This window comes from Cetorhinus maximus, chromosome 11, assembly GCF_964194155.1.
Source record: "Cetorhinus maximus chromosome 11, sCetMax3.hap1.1, whole genome shotgun sequence".
In the NCBI taxonomy this organism is placed as follows: Eukaryota; Metazoa; Chordata; class Chondrichthyes; order Lamniformes; family Cetorhinidae; genus Cetorhinus; species Cetorhinus maximus.
Window position 1 is genome coordinate 64,797,924 of NC_135889.1, and position 16,330 is coordinate 64,814,253.

The 16,330-nt window shown below is 45.0% G+C and overlaps 1 protein-coding gene across 14 annotated transcripts in view; it reads left to right on the plus strand.

Moving 5' to 3' along the window:
* myo3b (myosin IIIB) overlaps nucleotides 1-16,330 on the plus strand; it is a 655,750-nt gene that overhangs the window by 201,187 nt on the left and 438,233 nt on the right. For all 14 annotated transcript variants that reach the window (XR_013577968.1, XR_013577969.1, XM_078552132.1 and 11 more), the window contains 2 exons: nucleotides 12,835-12,951; nucleotides 13,666-13,770. Coding sequence is in view for 12 of the 14 variants with exons in the window: in XM_078552132.1 (XP_078408258.1) it covers nucleotides 12,835-12,951; nucleotides 13,666-13,770 (222 nt within the window). In the remaining 2 variants the exon portion in view is untranslated. The remainder of the gene's footprint in view (nucleotides 1-12,834; nucleotides 12,952-13,665; nucleotides 13,771-16,330) is intronic.

Sequence of the window (16,330 nt, forward strand, 5' to 3'; positions counted from 1 at the left end):
CCATCCACGGCACTTGTGGCTTTAAAAGCTGCCCTGCAGCAGGCACTGCAATACATCAACTCGCTCAATGTGCAGCTGGTCTGTGACCACAAGAAACAAATCATGCAGGTTTGCGCCAGATACCTGGGAAGCTGCCACGACTACTACATCTTGAGTAGATCGCCGATCCCAGACATCATCGAGGGACCACAGAGGATCCAGGGTTGCCTCATCGGTGACAAAGGGTACCCACAAAGGACATGGCTGATGACGCCCGTGTGGCGGCCACAAAATTCAGCTGAGAGAAGGTACAACAATGTTCAGACCGCTACCTGAACATTAGCATCTTGAACGTGCGATTCCGATATCTTTACAGATCTGGCAGAGCATTCCAGTACACACCCCAGAGGGTCTCATGGATCATTGTGGCTTACTGTGCGCTGCACAACCTGGCACTGCAAAGGAGGGAGGACTTGTCAGATGCTGAGATGGAGGAGCTGCGTGTCTCCTCTGATGAGGAAGACATAGAAAGGGATGAGGTAGAGGAAGATGAGGCTGCAGGGTAAGAGGCCATAGCACAGGCCAGATGAGGCAGACATGCAAGTGAGGCCCTCAGAGCCACCAGATTCCATGAGGAGGATGACGAGTAGTACTGAGTTTCCTCTTGGACAAGTGCCTTCCATCATGGGCCAACATAATCCACCAGCGTTGCTATCTCTCTCATTTTAACCATGCACATCAATCTGAGAATGAATAGTTACACATTAAGTTCACCATTGTTCTGATCCTTTGAAGGATGATGAAGCTTTGAGAGCATGTGTCCTTACTGAGATGAGGTGCTAACTGGAGGAGGGAGTTCGGCATCAGATGTTAGAAGGTGCTGCCTCTTCAAGCGTCTCCCCAGGATCCCAGTCACTATGGTAGCCTACAAGAGGTACATGTTCCACAATGCTTGGTGAGCTTGTAGGAATATGCCTTCAGCCTGACAAAGCTCCTCAAGGCGATCCATTTCCAGCAACAGAACAACGCATCCTGTGTAATCTTGATGGTGATACTGATAGGTGACACTTATGCCAAGGTAGCCGAGGATGTTCCGCAGATGTTAATCCATTTTGAGATCACCCAGTCCTCCGTGTCACCTTCATCTCCGCCACATTGATATCTGGCACTCTCAGTTAGGGATGCGGGCCTACATTTAGTCAGACCTTTCATTGGAGGTGGAGCACCTCAGGGTGATCATGTTCACACACTTGCCTGCCACACAACAAAATGCCTCTTTAACACAAACAGTCTCTCCTAATGGCCATCCTTGGCCCTTATAAACTCGAAAATGCTGGCATACCATGGGAACCCTCAAGGTAACACTTCGTTGACGATAAAGAGCACACATCAGCTTCATTAGCTCCTCACTCCAGGCCCATTGCTGCCCTCAACATAATCTTCCCATCAAGCTAACATAAGTGCATCGAGAGCATGCTCAAAAGCTCCATTGACTGCAACGTGTTACCATTTGGATTTATCATTGTTGACCTTGGCGGGCGTTTAGTTGAGGGGACACTTAAGCAGAATGTATGGCCCAGCGCTGCATCCCTATTTTGTGACAAGAGCCTTGTGGGTGCAATACTGATAACTACAAGGTTGGAAACAAACGCTCAATGTTGTAGCTTTGGGCGCTGGACAATAATGCGGCTACGACGGGCAGATCTCTGGCACATTGAGGTGGGAAGGTGTTCACACGTATTGGTGAGTTTAGCAGATGTACAGTCGGAGATTCGGCAACACGTAAGGCAGAAAAGAGTGTGCACGTGCTCTGAGTGTGGGCTCATAGATTGAAAACCCTGTCAGATGACAGAGTACATGGAGGAACTATTTCCCTTCTCCAGACATTTCAACATCCATCCTCTACACTACACCTCCACCTTTCAAGAATGTAGACGAGATGAGTGAACACCTCAGCCTCAACCTTACACAGCCAAGAATGAAGATGACATGACTCAGCAAAGCATGTGACTGAGGTGCCTTCCACAAGAATGCTTTACATTGAGGGTGAAGCATCATTGATGTCAGCAGTGAGCTGAGAATGGACAAATACTGTGTTGAGATGGCTGCACACAACATCAAATAGAGGCATGTGATAGCGACATCTGGGATAAGTGGAGGGAGGGATTATGGTGTCACACCTGATTGACTACAACACAGCTCAGCTTAAAGAGGAGGCATTCAAGAGAGTTGATGTGAAATGGGTGCCATTATGTTTACAGTGGTGAAAAGTAAATACATGTGGTGAGCACCCATGCTACCGTTGTGCTCCTAATAGTTATTTCTTTTCCAGACCCTACTGCTATATCTTATTGCATCCCCAACATCCACAGTGGAGGTGTAGGCAGCCTGCTGTTTGCTGCACCCCGTTGTCTGTGATGACTTTGGCAGGTGCCCTCTGGAGGGCTGAGACCTGGAGGGCCCGGCCTGCTTTGGGTCTCCTGCTGTAGGGCAGGTGCGCCCTCCTTGGCCTGTGGAGCTGGAGGTGATGGTCACAGGAAAAGGGGATTGGGATTGGCTGGGCATTCCCGGAGTCACCTGGGTGGATGGCCCCGGGGTGTCCAGCTGCTGGTCCTCATCTGTGCGGGTGCCCAAGGGCCCCTGGCTGACTCTTTGAAGAGAAGGGGCAGCTGGAGTGAGATCGAGGTGCCCTGGCCTCCTCTCATGCAGCCATTGCTGGATGCCACCAATGCCTACGGTGATGGAGTGCAACTCCTACAGCAGCACAGGTGCTATGTCAAGGTGTTCATGGCAGACAGATTCCTCCATCATACGTTGCAACCTGTGGAATGCAGCTGACAACGATTTCTGATATTCCTCTGTGTCGCTGCAGCTCCACCAGCTGAGTTAGGACCAAGTGTGGTGGCTTGTCTTCTGACCCAGATTCAGCAGATTCCTGGCCGCCAGCAGTCCTCCGAGTGCCGGCGCCCTTGGATGTCCTTGCTCCGTCTGCTGTGGACTAGACTGTGTGCTGTGCTCACCAGTTTGTGACCCCAAACCTGCTCTAGATCTAAGTCCCACTGAGGTATGTGTCTCTGTATTGGCAGAGGGTGTGAGTGAGTGTTGTGGCATATCTTCCCCTGATTTTGTTCAGCATCCTCATTCGAGGTGTCCTCAGGGCTAGATATGAGGGGCTGGCTTGTGGTGTCTCTGAGGTGCTTTCCAGAGGTGCCTATGAGAGTAGAGAAAATCAGTGCATGGCAGGCGACTTGAAAACAGGACAGTGGAAATCACAGATTTGTTGCCTGAGGGATCAACTGATGAGAGATCTTCGCTTTAGAGTGTACCACCAACCTCACCATCGCCACATGAACGGTCCCGGTATCTCTGGCCAGCTCAATAACTGGCTCCTCAAAGGGAGTGAGGGACTTTATTTCAGCCATGCCACTGCCAGTCTGGGACCTCCCCGTCCTATTGTGGGCACGCTTGCCCTGCATAAAGACAGATGGAGAGCGTGTGAGCAGGATAAATGTCAAGGCAGAGGATAAGGATATTTGCCTTCTATGGTTAGTGAGTGGAGCCATCCACAGGATGAGGACACAAGCTACACAGGGTATGAGCCTAGATGGAGATGTGAAGGTGTGTGTGAGAGTGAGTGGCGATGTCCCTTGAACTGGCAGTGTGTGAGATCCTTGTGGAGTGGCACCCAGCAAATGTCTGATGGGCTTGAGGGTGTGAGTTGAGTGATGAGCTGGTTGACTTACCTTGGCGGAATGAATGATATCATTCATGCTCTTTCTGCACTGGATGGCTGACATTTTCTGTGCGACGTTGGCACTCACCGCGTACCAAGCCACAATTGAGAGGTTTGTGGACCTCTGCTGGCCATCATGAGGGTAAAGAACCTCCTGGCGGACCTCCATGGTATCCAGAAGGCAGCCAGTGAGGCGTCACAGAATTTGGGGGAGCATGTTTCTTCCCTTTGGGGTCCATCTCAATTCTGGAGCAGTCCTGGGCTGCAGGCATTGAGAAAGCTGCGCACTGGTGTGGTTTAAATATGGTGCCCAGAGAGGTGATCTGCTGAGGTCACAGCAGGGCAGGCGAATCAGAGGCTGCCCACCCACAATACATATTTAATGAGGTGGAAAGCGGACAATACGGCGTGGAAACACGCCATTGCAGCCGACAGGATAAACGTCGCTTGCCACTGCACTTAGTGTGCGAAGGAGAAAATCCCGCCCTTAAGTTAAATTTTGTCGTTATTGCTAGATTTTTCCTCGCGAACAAGCTCTGATTACTTTTGATGCTTCTGAACACTTTGAAGGTTATTAAATGATTGCAAATGATGTTGATTGAGTGCATTAATGTCAGTTGATCACTGCCTGGAATTTCAAATGATAGCTAAATGATCACTTTTCAGTGCAAATGAATGCTGTTGAATGCAAATAATGTCAAAGTTTTCTGCTAGGGATATGTTCTAACAACCTTGTCATACGGTTAGTGATAATTTTAAATTCATGACGTTGTAACTAACATCCCCCTCTCGAGTCAGCAGCATTTTCTGTTTGTTTTATTTTTCACTGGTAGATTGGTACAAATAGGGTGCTATAAATCTTTGTACCGCTTAACTAAGTACCATCTGCAGTAAAACTGGGACATTCGTTATAATTAAACCATAGTATAAAGACTTGCTTTAAATCAGGCAGTGAGTTCAGCATAATGGAACACTTGGGCAGGATCTTCTGGTCAGCGAGCGGGGGCGGGGTGGAACTCCTGACGTCACCCCGCGCCATTTCCATTTTCAGGTCGGCGGGGGCACAGCCGAGTCAGCTGTGCGCCTGCCGACCGGTCAATGGCCTATTGAGGCCATTGAAAAACTAATTAAAGTCATTAATGGACCTGATGGTCCAACCTTAAGGTTGGCAGGCAGGCTGGGAGCCCTGGCGAGCTTCGGAAAAAGCATGAAACCTCATCCACGGGTGGGATGAGGTTTCATGTAGGTTTTTAAATTTTTATTAAAGGTTTCATTAAAAGTTATGGACATGTCCCCACTCATGTGACAGTGTCACATGAGGGGACATGTCAAGGAAATTTTTTTATCATTTGTATTACAAATTTTAAACCTGAGCTGATCACCCTGAGGCAGCACTTAGCCTCAGGGAGATCAGTGCACTCTTTTGTGTGCATGCGTGAAAGAACGCACTCCTGGCTGAGGGAATCTGCCCCACTCGCACAGGGAGCGCATAGCACTTCTGAGCGGACGTCACGCTGGGCGGGCCTTAATTGGCCCGCCTATGTAAAATGACGGCTCGCCCCCAATCGGGGGTGCCGATTGGAGGTGCGCGCACCCGCGTCTGCTCTCATACTTTCCTCCCGACGGGGGGAAAATTTTTCCCATAGCTTCAGAGCGTACAGTAAGTTCTGACAATGAAATTTTATTGCTTAAAAAGAAAAGACAATGGGATAGCCTTTCAAGAAAAACAGTACAATCGGCCTGAAATTGGCAAACAATCGAATTTCAAGTGCAAAGAATTATACTTTACTTCCTGTAACTGTTTTTTTGTTTGTCTCACGTTTTTAAAGTTTATTTCCATCTGTCTATCTCTCTCTGTTTGCCTTTTACACACTTTTGTTATCACCTCTGTATTTCTGGTCTTATTTCCGCTTGACTTTCTCACTCTCTACCTTTATGTAAGTATCTCCTTTCTATGTCCTATTTTCTCAGTAGCTCTCTCAGATGACATTTGTTCTCATTAAATCTGTGTCAACTGGTTACTGACATTTCTCTCAATGAAAATATTTTTTTCCCTCTTTACTCTATCATAGCCCCTCATTATTTTGAAATCTACCATTAAATCTCCTCTCCTCCTTTACTGCTGTAAGGAAAAAAATATTCCAACTTTTCTAGCCTTTTCACTTAACAGTGGTATAATTCCAGTAAATATATAACTTCATTTCTTTTTACCATCTGTATTGCGTTTTCTCATTTTCCTCTCACCGAACACAGCGGCACAAGTAGACTTGAGTTAAAATCTCTAAAAGCTGCAGAAGGCAACTCTTATCTCATGACTCTGGTGTCAGTGTCTGCAATTATTAAGATGCAGGTCTTGATCCTCATCAGCATCTTTGATAGTAATCCTATGGTACTTGAGACACACTTGCGTTTCCTAGTGAAGATTATCTCCATTTTCATTCAGGTCAAGAAATTGTGATCCCTTCTTTCTAACCTTCCTCTAACAATTTGAAGTGGGACTGATGGTTCCACGGGTAGATTTGGACTATACCAATTCCTTTTTACAATCACATCAATGAATTGTTTCTATAAAAAATTAATAATCTTTCTATTGGGGTCTCAATGTACTATTGCAGAAATTATACATATTGGTATATTTTCAGATGTGTATACATTTATGAAACTACCTTACATATAGATGTATAATAACAACATCAACTTACATTTATATGTTTATCAGAGTAAAATGTTCGAAGGTGTCCCTCTCTCTGGCAACTGTATGAGGCAGAAGATGACTGTTCACAACCTTGTTGCCATAATTGGCTGTGAGCTGAGTAATATGACACTGAGCCACATAAAGGCAGATGAGTGAAAGCTTGGCCAAAGAGGTAGATTTTAAGGAGTGTCCTAAAGGAAGAAAGTGAGTTAGTAAAGTAGGGAAGATTAGTGAGGAATTCCAGAGCTCAGGGCCCAGGCAGCTGAAGACATGGCTATCAATGGTGGAGTGATTAAAATCAGGGTTTCTCAAGAGACCAGAATTAGCGTAAGCATCTTGGAGCGTTATGGGGTTAGAGGAGATTACAGGGATAGGGAGGGGGTGAGACCATGAAGAGATTTGAAATCAAGGATAAGAATTTGAAAATCGAGGTGTCGCTTAATTGGGTCCAGTATCGGCCAGTAAGCACAGGGGCGATGGGTGAAAGAGGCTTGGTGTGGGTTAGAATACGGGCAGCAGATTTTTGGAGCTGAGGTGGGTAGAGTCGGACGACATTATGGAGGTGGAAATATTTAAATCTTTGTGATAGCGCAGGTAAGTGGTCGGAAGCTCATCGCGGGATCAAATATGTCACCAAGGTTGCCAACAGTTTGGTTCAGCCTCATACAGTTGCCAAAGAGAAGGATGGAATTGGTGATTATGGAGCAGAGTTTGTGGAGGGGTCTGAAGACAATGGCTTTGGTGTTCTCAATATTTAGTTGGAGGAAATTTCTGCCCGTCAAATACTGGAAGCCGGACAAGCAATCTGACAATTTTGAGAAGTGGAGGGGTTGAGAGAGGTGGCAGTGAGGTAGAGTTGGGTGTTGTCAGCATACATGTGGAACTGTTATTGCCTTTTCAGCTGAGATGGCTTCTGTAGTTGATATTTGCCTTTTCAGGTGGACTCAGCAGGTCAGTAAGTTTTTGGATAGAGAGAAGGTTTCTTGTTCCTCACTAGTTCTATGGTTATGCCATTTGCTTGGATTCTTTTTCAGCAGACCAACAACTGATGTCTGGACACCTTCCTCTTTGCTCTCCTTTGGCTGCGAACCCTCACGGATGATGTGTCTCGGAGTTCTTCCTGGGGGTTCTGCACCAAAATGGCTGTTCTCAGCCTGACTTTATACAGTTCAACAATATGGCTGCTATCCCAAACTGCTGAACCATGCTTCCATAACCCAATAACAGTTAGCCCAGGTTTGGGGCGTAGTCCCATCCATTGTCTTTTAGCTGAGGTAATTAACGGGGAGACAGTGACAGAGTGGTAGTGTCACTGGACTAGCAATCCAGAGGTCCAGGCAAATTCTCTGGGGGCACAGGATCAAGGGGGCAAAGCCGCTGGAATTTCAATAAATAAAATCTGGAATTATATGCTAATCTCAGTGAAGGTCATTGATGAAGCAGCTGAAGATGGTTGGACCTAGGACACTACCCTGAGGAATACTTGCAACAATGTCCTGGGACTGAGATGACTGGCCTCCAACAACTACATCCATCTTTCTTTATACCAGGTACGACTCCAACCAGTGCAGAATTTCTCTTTTGATTCCCATTGATTTCAATTCTGCTGCCAAATGCTGCCTTGATCTCACCTCAGCTTCGGAATTCAACTCCTTTGTCAATGTTTGGGCCAAAGTTGTAATGAGCTCTGGAACTGTGGAGCCTTGGCAGAGCCCAGATTGTGCATTGGTGAGCAGGTTATTGCTGAGTAAGTGTTGCTTGTTAAGACTGTTGACGACACCTTCCATCACTTTGCTGACGATTGAGTGTAGATTCATGGGGCTAATTGACCGGATTAGATTTTTCCTGCTTTTTGCGGACACGGCATACCAAGGTAATTTTCCACATTGTTGGGTGGTTGCCAGTGTTGTGGCTTGGCTAGTTCTGGAGCACAAGTCTTCATTAATATAGCTGGGATGTTGTCAAGACCCATATTCTTTCCGGTATCCAGTGCATTCAGCCATTTCTTGACATCACATGGAGTGAATCAAATTGGCCGAATGACTGGGCGCCTCTAGAGGAGGCCAAGATGGATCATCCACTCAGCACTTCTCATTGAAGGTGTGTGCAAATATTTCAGCTTGTCTTTTGCACTGACTTGTTGGGCTCTATCAGCATTGGGGATGGGCATGTTTGTGGAGCCTTCTCCTCCAGTTAGTTGTTTAATTGTCCACCACCATTCATGATTGGATGTGGTAGGACTGCAGAGTGAAACTCTTTCGAGTTATCACCAGTCACAGATTGCAACTCTTTCAAGTACAATCACAGGTCTTGGTTTCCGGGAGTGGGACATGAACCCACAACCCTCTGATTCAAAGGCGAGGGTGCTATGAACCGAGCCACAGCACCTGATCCGTCGGTTGTGGAATTGCTTTGCTGTGTCTATAGCGTGCTGCTATAGCTAACTGAACACAGCAGGGACAGTGGTAGGGGTATTAAAATTAGCCTAGCAGCATTGGATTAGAGAGAGAAAAACCATGCAGATTTCTCATTCATTTCTTATCACTGTCTCGCAACCTCTGCTGAATTTTTCCATGAGTGGATGCCAGGTGTGTTTTGGTTGTTATGCTGCGTGCAATTGAATATCCTGCTGATACTGTGTGAAAGCTCTCATGAATAATAGGCAACTTGATGAGCCATATCCTTGCAGCTATACCCAGCAAGGAATCAATGCCTTGAGAAGAAATGAGGAATATTAGTGAGGAAAGAAATGAGCATTTGCTAACAAAAATTTTTTTTAAATGCCGTGTTTTTGGAATTACTGGTATGATTCACAGAGGTAGAAAGAAAGCAAAAGTTGTATGAATTGAAATAATCAAGGACATACTTGTCTGATATTTGCTGACATCATTTAATATTTTAGGATGTTTTATAAGCTATTTAATTGAAAAGTCCTTCTCTTGTGGTTGAAAAATTGACAGTCTGAATTATGTGGTCAAAATACTGTGCAAACATAGATTTTGCCACTTCAACATGTTATTGCATTAGGCCAACCTTGTGGAGATAGCTTTATGTGTCCTGTCTGCCCAGGAGCAGGGCTACACAGTTGATGTTGCTAGCCAAGTATAAAGAAAGTTCCTTGGTGCTGGAAATTGATTTAGTTTAAAGAGCATTTCCTAAACAGAGGCAGCAGTTTGCAGGCAATACGAAAACAAACTGGCCCAAAACTTCTGATCAGGGTCGGGAGTGCAGGATTGGGACATTTCCCGATGGCAGGGTTCTCTGGGAGTCAGTTTGGGTGATCCTGGCATGAGTGTAGAAGATGCTGGGCGGAAGGCCTGTCTCAGTACACCAGCATTATGTTGAAGTTCTCTTTTTAAAAAACAGAAAACATAAAATAGACCTTCAGCCCTCAACTCTCACAACTCTCACTGCCCCCCCATGTGCTCCCCATACCCTATCCACGCTACCTCATAACACCCACTCAGCTCCTATGGCCCTCATACCCTCCATGCCACTCTGCCCACCTCACATAACTCCTCATATCCTCAATGTTAACCTATGCCCTTCTACTCACTCTATGGACCCTCATGCCTTCCATGCCAACCCATGCCCCACACACCCACGGCCCTTGCCAATTTAGTGGCAACTCATGCCAACCCATGCCCCCCACCCATCACCCTATGCCCTTACACCTACCATGCCAACTCACCCAGTTTCCACCATGGACAGACTTCAGGACCCATGCTGAGATTAAATAAAACAAAGTTCCAAGTGTCTATTGCAGATTTTGGGCAGAGTTTTTATCTTGTCGGGCAGGCGCATGCCCGACCTGAACATGTATAAAAGGACGTGCTGTGACATCGGGCAAGCATCCTAATGTCATCGCGCACTCACGCGATATTTCGGTCAGTGGGCACGTGCGGGAGTCGGCAGCCACCCGCTGACAATTAGGCGGCCTATTAAGGCCCTTAATTCATTGACTAGAATTTTTCGCTGCCTGTCCACCCGTTTGGTTGGTGGGCGGGCGAAAAGGCCAAGTGGCCTTTGCATTTTTGGCGAAACCTCATCCATGGATGAGATGAGGTTTCGACCAGTGATTTAAAAAAAAAATCTTTTAACACTCATATTTAACATGCCCCTGCTCATGTGACAGAGTCACATGAGGGGGGACATGTTTTCATTATTTTTCATATCTTTATTTTTTATTTTAAAAATCTTCAGCTCCCTGAAGCTCTGCCTCAGGGAGCTTTTACTGTGTGCACCCGCGCGCATGCGGGAAAGCCCCCCGCCCTGACAGTGCTGAGCGCTGCAGCGTGGGATTCATGCTGGCTGGCCATTAATTAGCCATCCAGCGTGAAATCGTGGTTGGGGTCCCGATTGCAAGTGGCAGTCAGCTTCCTGACCGCTCCCAGGCCCGCCTGCCGAGCACGCCCGATGACCAGAAAGTCCTGGCCTTTGTTTTAAAAAAATCACTCATTCATAAAAACCCATTTACTACATTTACATTATTTCAACCACATTATCCCTTATAACAACAAACATTTCATTCAATTTCATAATCCCTGATAAAAACAAGCTTTGGAATTCATAGTCCCACTTCAAACAGTCCATAAACACTTAGAGCTATAAATCGAACTGGCAGGCATCCGACTGTGATTGGACAGCTGTCATGCAGCACTTATCCAATCAGTCATGCAGCACCTATCCAATAATGGAAACCCTAAGGTTTATGTCAAAAGCAGAGTGAAATAGTAAGAAATCATTTTTTTTCAGCACTCCAGACAGTATTTTCAAAGAGTTTAAGGGCAGGAGTTTTAAATGCCTTGAAGGTTTGACAACTCTTGACAGTTCATCTTGACAATTTTGATAGTTGCTTTTGTCAGTTCCAATGAGCTTCATAGTTCCAACGTATTTAAGCACTTTTTAAGCACATTCGTGCCTAATTTTAGCAATCCCAAAGGGCACCTGGCCTCTCCCAAAGGTGCCCTGGGACGGTTTCCAAAAAGTACATCTCCAAAAGGGTACCCTGGCTATTGAAATGAATCTATAAAGTTCAGGCTTGGTCCTACCAGGTTTAGCCTTCACATATCGGGTTTCAGAAACCTCTTCCACCAAACTGCTCGTGACTGGTGACAGCTGCTAATTTCTATGGACACTGCCTCTGCAAAATGCGCATGCACAAAATGTGCAGGCCCATTCCCGTCCCCGTGAAAATGGCAAGTGCCATGTTCAGGGCTGAGACCTCTTCTGCCATTTTTGCAATGATGGTGAGGCTCTCTGTCATTGTGAAAATCCAGGCCTATGAGTTTGGAGCCCATGGAGGGAAGATCTGTGGAGTATATAAGGTCAGTGATAGTCTGGGAAACAATGGCTTGATGTTTACTGATGGAGTGATGGGTTGCAATTGTGTTGTAGAGATTTTAATTACATTTTTAGACAAACATGATTATGCATGGTAGTTGCTGTAGACAATATGCAGATAACACGTGGAAAGGAAGGCAAAGGAGATGACAGATTTTGGAGTAACAGATCTTTTGAAATGCTTTTGGCCATTTCTCATGAATCTCTTGGGAGCTGAGAAGTATATATATGTATTGTATGTATGGGTTACAGAAATGTAAGTGAACTACAGAAACTTAACATATGGTGCTTGTCATATCTGGAGAGTATGTGGATCTCAAAAGTAGCACAAGAGAATGAAAATAGGCTGCATGTGTTATTCAAAGATGGAACATTTTACAATTATCACCAGAGACTTAACAACCAAAGATGTACTAATTGACCCATTAAAGTTTCTTGTTACAGATATATTTTTATATATTGTATTTTCAGTAGTTACCAAATGTTTGTGCTTCATAGTTCTATTTAATTGTAAGTTAATATTTTAGATTTCACAAATTACATTATCTATAATAATCTGTTATAAATATAGTCATTTGCTTCCTGATAAAATTACTTCTGCCTTTTAATCACCTGTTCTTCTTTACATTTTAGCACACTCCACATTATTTCTTCTCATGGGTGTGTATGTTTCCCATCCCTTCCCTTTCTCTATTCCTTTTCAAATGCTATTCACCTGAAATAACCAGTTTAGGCAAAACACTACATCTAGAGTATTCATGTTGCAGGGCCTGATAAGAACACCCTCAAGAGTGAAGAGAACAAGGTCCATTCCTGGGCACGGTCAAGAGAAAGATAGTTCTATAAGAATCCAAAATTCTAACAATTGCTTATTTTTTCTATTTCTATCTCTTCCTCTTGAACCTTTAGTAACAAAATATTAGATTATATTTTCAACTGTTCTCACTCTATCATAACTTTATATGGCTTTATGTGGGACATCCGGTTTCTTTTTCCTTTTTCCCATTCATCACAATGGCTGAACAATACCCTTATCAGAAGCATATAGTAAAACTACGTATTTTATAATATTTTTATCTCACAGGAAACCATCATATACTGTCTACAGAAAAGGTACTCAGAGTTACAGATATACACCTACGTTGGGGACATTTTAATTGCTTTAAACCCTTTCCAGGACCTGCCTATTTACACTCCAGAGGTAAGTCTGAATTTCTAACATGTTGGCTAAGTTTTTGAGAGCATGAGAACCATAAGGAGCAAGCTTGGTTTGTCTACCACTCGGCTTTTCAGCAGAAACTGCGTGGCTATGAGGCCAAAATTGCCGTATGAATTTGCCTCACTCTTCACATCATGGCAATTTTGGAATTGCAAGTGGCCAGATTTTTCACTGGAGACAGGTGGGAGCCTCATTACTATATACAAATCTGGGTTCTATGGGATCCCAAAGCAATTTCCAACTGTAAATCCATGGGGCTTGAGCTGCACAAGCTCTGTCCATTGCAACAATGATTTATCAAGTTCCCATGATGACACAGTGAGCTTATCTTGCAAGTAGCTGAACTACACAATCAGAACTGACTTGGGTAAGGTATTGCAACATGCACTATAACCTTGGTGTAGTCAATGGCTTTAGAAGAAGACTGAAATATTGGCAAAGAGATAAAACTCAGTGTATCTAAAATGTTAAAAAGCTTGACTCGTACAGCATTTTATTACATCTTTCAGAAATGTTCTGCATCACACACATACAATGAATTAAATTTAACTGTAGTCACTATGAAAGGCAAATAATACAAATGGTTTAATGAGTGCCTCATAGAGGTAGAATGGATTGTATATGGCACATGAAGAGGAATAATCTTTGTGCAATAATTTTTCTGATGTTTTGATATTGTTCAATATTTTACTACAGTTTTCTAAGCTTTATCATGGTGTCAAGCGTTCTTCAAATCCTCCACACATTTTTGCCACAGCGGATGCTGCATATCAAGGAATGGTAACTTTTAGCAAAGACCAGGTGAGGGTCAGATTGACTGGAAACATCAACAGTAAAGTCTAAGTTAATCATAGTTTTGCATACATAGGGTAAGCAACATTGTTCAAAGACTGAACATATATTTAATGTAAAACATGTGCTAGGTTTTATAAGAATGGACAAGGCTTTCCCTGTGGGATTCAGGACCCTGCTGCCAGGTTCAAGTGCGGGGGTCAGAAGCACACATTGTGTGAGAGACCGTTACCTGGCAGTGATTTTCTCTGAATTGGCCAATTAATGGTCAGAGGGCAAGCTCACTGTGCAATATAGGATAGCAGGAGGGGGCTCTTGAAGCTGAAGGGTCAATAGGAGGCCCTCTAGGACTGAAGAAGCAGCAGGATGTCTTTTCAGGTAAGTGAGTGTGAGAAGGTGCTCCAAGGTGGAGGTATCTTTCTCCAACCTTCTAAAAATATCTTCAGCAGGAGGGCTGCCATGTGGTGGGGGCACCCTTTTACAGGGTGATCTTCACCTCAGCTGAAGCCAGGCAGTTGGGAAAGGCTTCTAAGCCTGCCTGGAATGTGGGCCCCCGGTCTGCTGACAGGTAGCCACCTCCACGCAAGTACACTGTTTCCTGCCGCTTCATGAGACCTGGAGGACAACAGGACAATTCCAGTCAGCCTCCATCAATAGGCTTTAATTGGCCTTCAGCAAACTGAATTAGCTACCTGCCGATTGTGTGGCCCCAGGTTCGGAATGGAATTGTATGCCGACCAGCGGTGCAAATTTACCTGCTGCCCATTTCTGTGCCTGCTCCCAACAAGGCCTAAAAATTCAACCCTGTAAATTAATTATGCAAATTTGTCTTGAGGAGAAAAAAACTGGCAATCAGATTGCTGTGGAATTACTGCACCTCTTGTTGATTGCCCATAGGGTAGGTCATGGCCCAGATCATTGAGCACTCCCAGCCGAAGGTTTCGTTAATGTCAGAACTAAGTAGACCTACCCCTATCATTGAGCACCATTTTTTTTCCCTATCATCATTCCTAATGAACAAGATTTCGATCCCTTCCACATCCCACTACCCTCCCCCTCCCCCCCCACCCCCACCCCACTCATACCCACTCACTGGCTGCCAGTCCATTTTCACCAAGGTCTCTGCACTTGCTGCATCTACCCCACAAATGCTACACTGACCTTGCATCTTTTCCCTTTTAATAATAACCAATCCAATCAATTGAATTTTAGTCAATATAACTCCCCACTTTCTCTTCATCTATACCACTCCTTTACCATTTCATGACCCCATCTCTTCAGAAATCTTTTCCCTCTCCTCCTACTGACTTCTCGATCCCTATAACCTTACCCTCTTCAAAAGCCTCCCCTTCCCTGCTCCTATTTGCATTATCCTCTCCCTTCTCATTGGTTTCCTTATTCCTTACTCTTTAAGCTGGCTTGACCTGAAAAACTCACATTGACCTGGACTACCCATGTGCAAGGCCAGGGGAAATCAGCTAGTTTTCTTATTATTTTAGTTCAATTAAATTTCAGTGCTGAAACACCTGCCAGAGCTACAACTTAAAATGTCAGACTGATCTTTTTTGCAGCTGTGTTCCAGGCCAGCTGCTGCCTGACTTGTCTACCCTCAGTAGTATACTGTAAAGTGGTAGCTTTAAAAGCCTCATATGTATATCTTTCACTCCATCAGACTCGAAAGACAAACTGGAGAGAGATGGAGACTGATTAGGATAGATAATCAGCTCCCAGGCTGGTTGACTGGTTTATTTATTTAAAGAGTTTAAGGCCTAGAAAGGAATAAAAGTTAATCAAATTCACATTTATTTTGACAACGAAGCATGTTTTATGGGCTTGCTAAAGGAAATGCTATTATTGGATTTTCTGGTAACGACAGTCAAAGTCCTGGGAGTCAGCCTCTCAGTTACTCTGCGCTAGGATTATATAACCCGTTTTTATAGCTCCTGGGCTGCATTGGGATTCCTGACTGGTCTTGCTGATGGCATGTCTCAGTAAGGCTTTAAAATTTATTTTAAATGTTTTGCTTTTTATGCTTTGAATGTCCCCCCCCACCCCAAATCGCAGGCCGGGAATTTCTGTGCACACTGGCATCGGGCGTGTTTGGTGGCGTTAGCGGACAATATGGCGAGAAGGTCAAAAATCGGTTTCTCGATGTCGTGAAACTAGTTTGTGATTGTCCACTTCTCCCGCCGATGGTGGGCTGCGTTCCCACCATTGGACGTCAGGACCCTCATTGTAATGCATAGCATATCATTGTAAGGCCAGCCCTCCAGACTCTCCCCCCCCCCCCCCAAGCTGGATCATCTGCCCACGTCGGCGGGAAAACATGTCGGTGCAGAACACGTCTTGACAAGTGTGATGTGCAGAAGTCAGGACTTGCCACCAGGGCCTTGCTCATGTGGTGGACATCCGAGGAGCAAAAGATGCTAGAGCCTGACAGCAATTGGATCCTGAAGGAATGTCCATGGCATGCTGGGCAGATTCTCCTGGACATGGCTTTGCTGGGAAACACCTTACAGAAGTTGGAAAGTCATCATTGATGCTCAGAACGGATGATGGTCAAATGGGT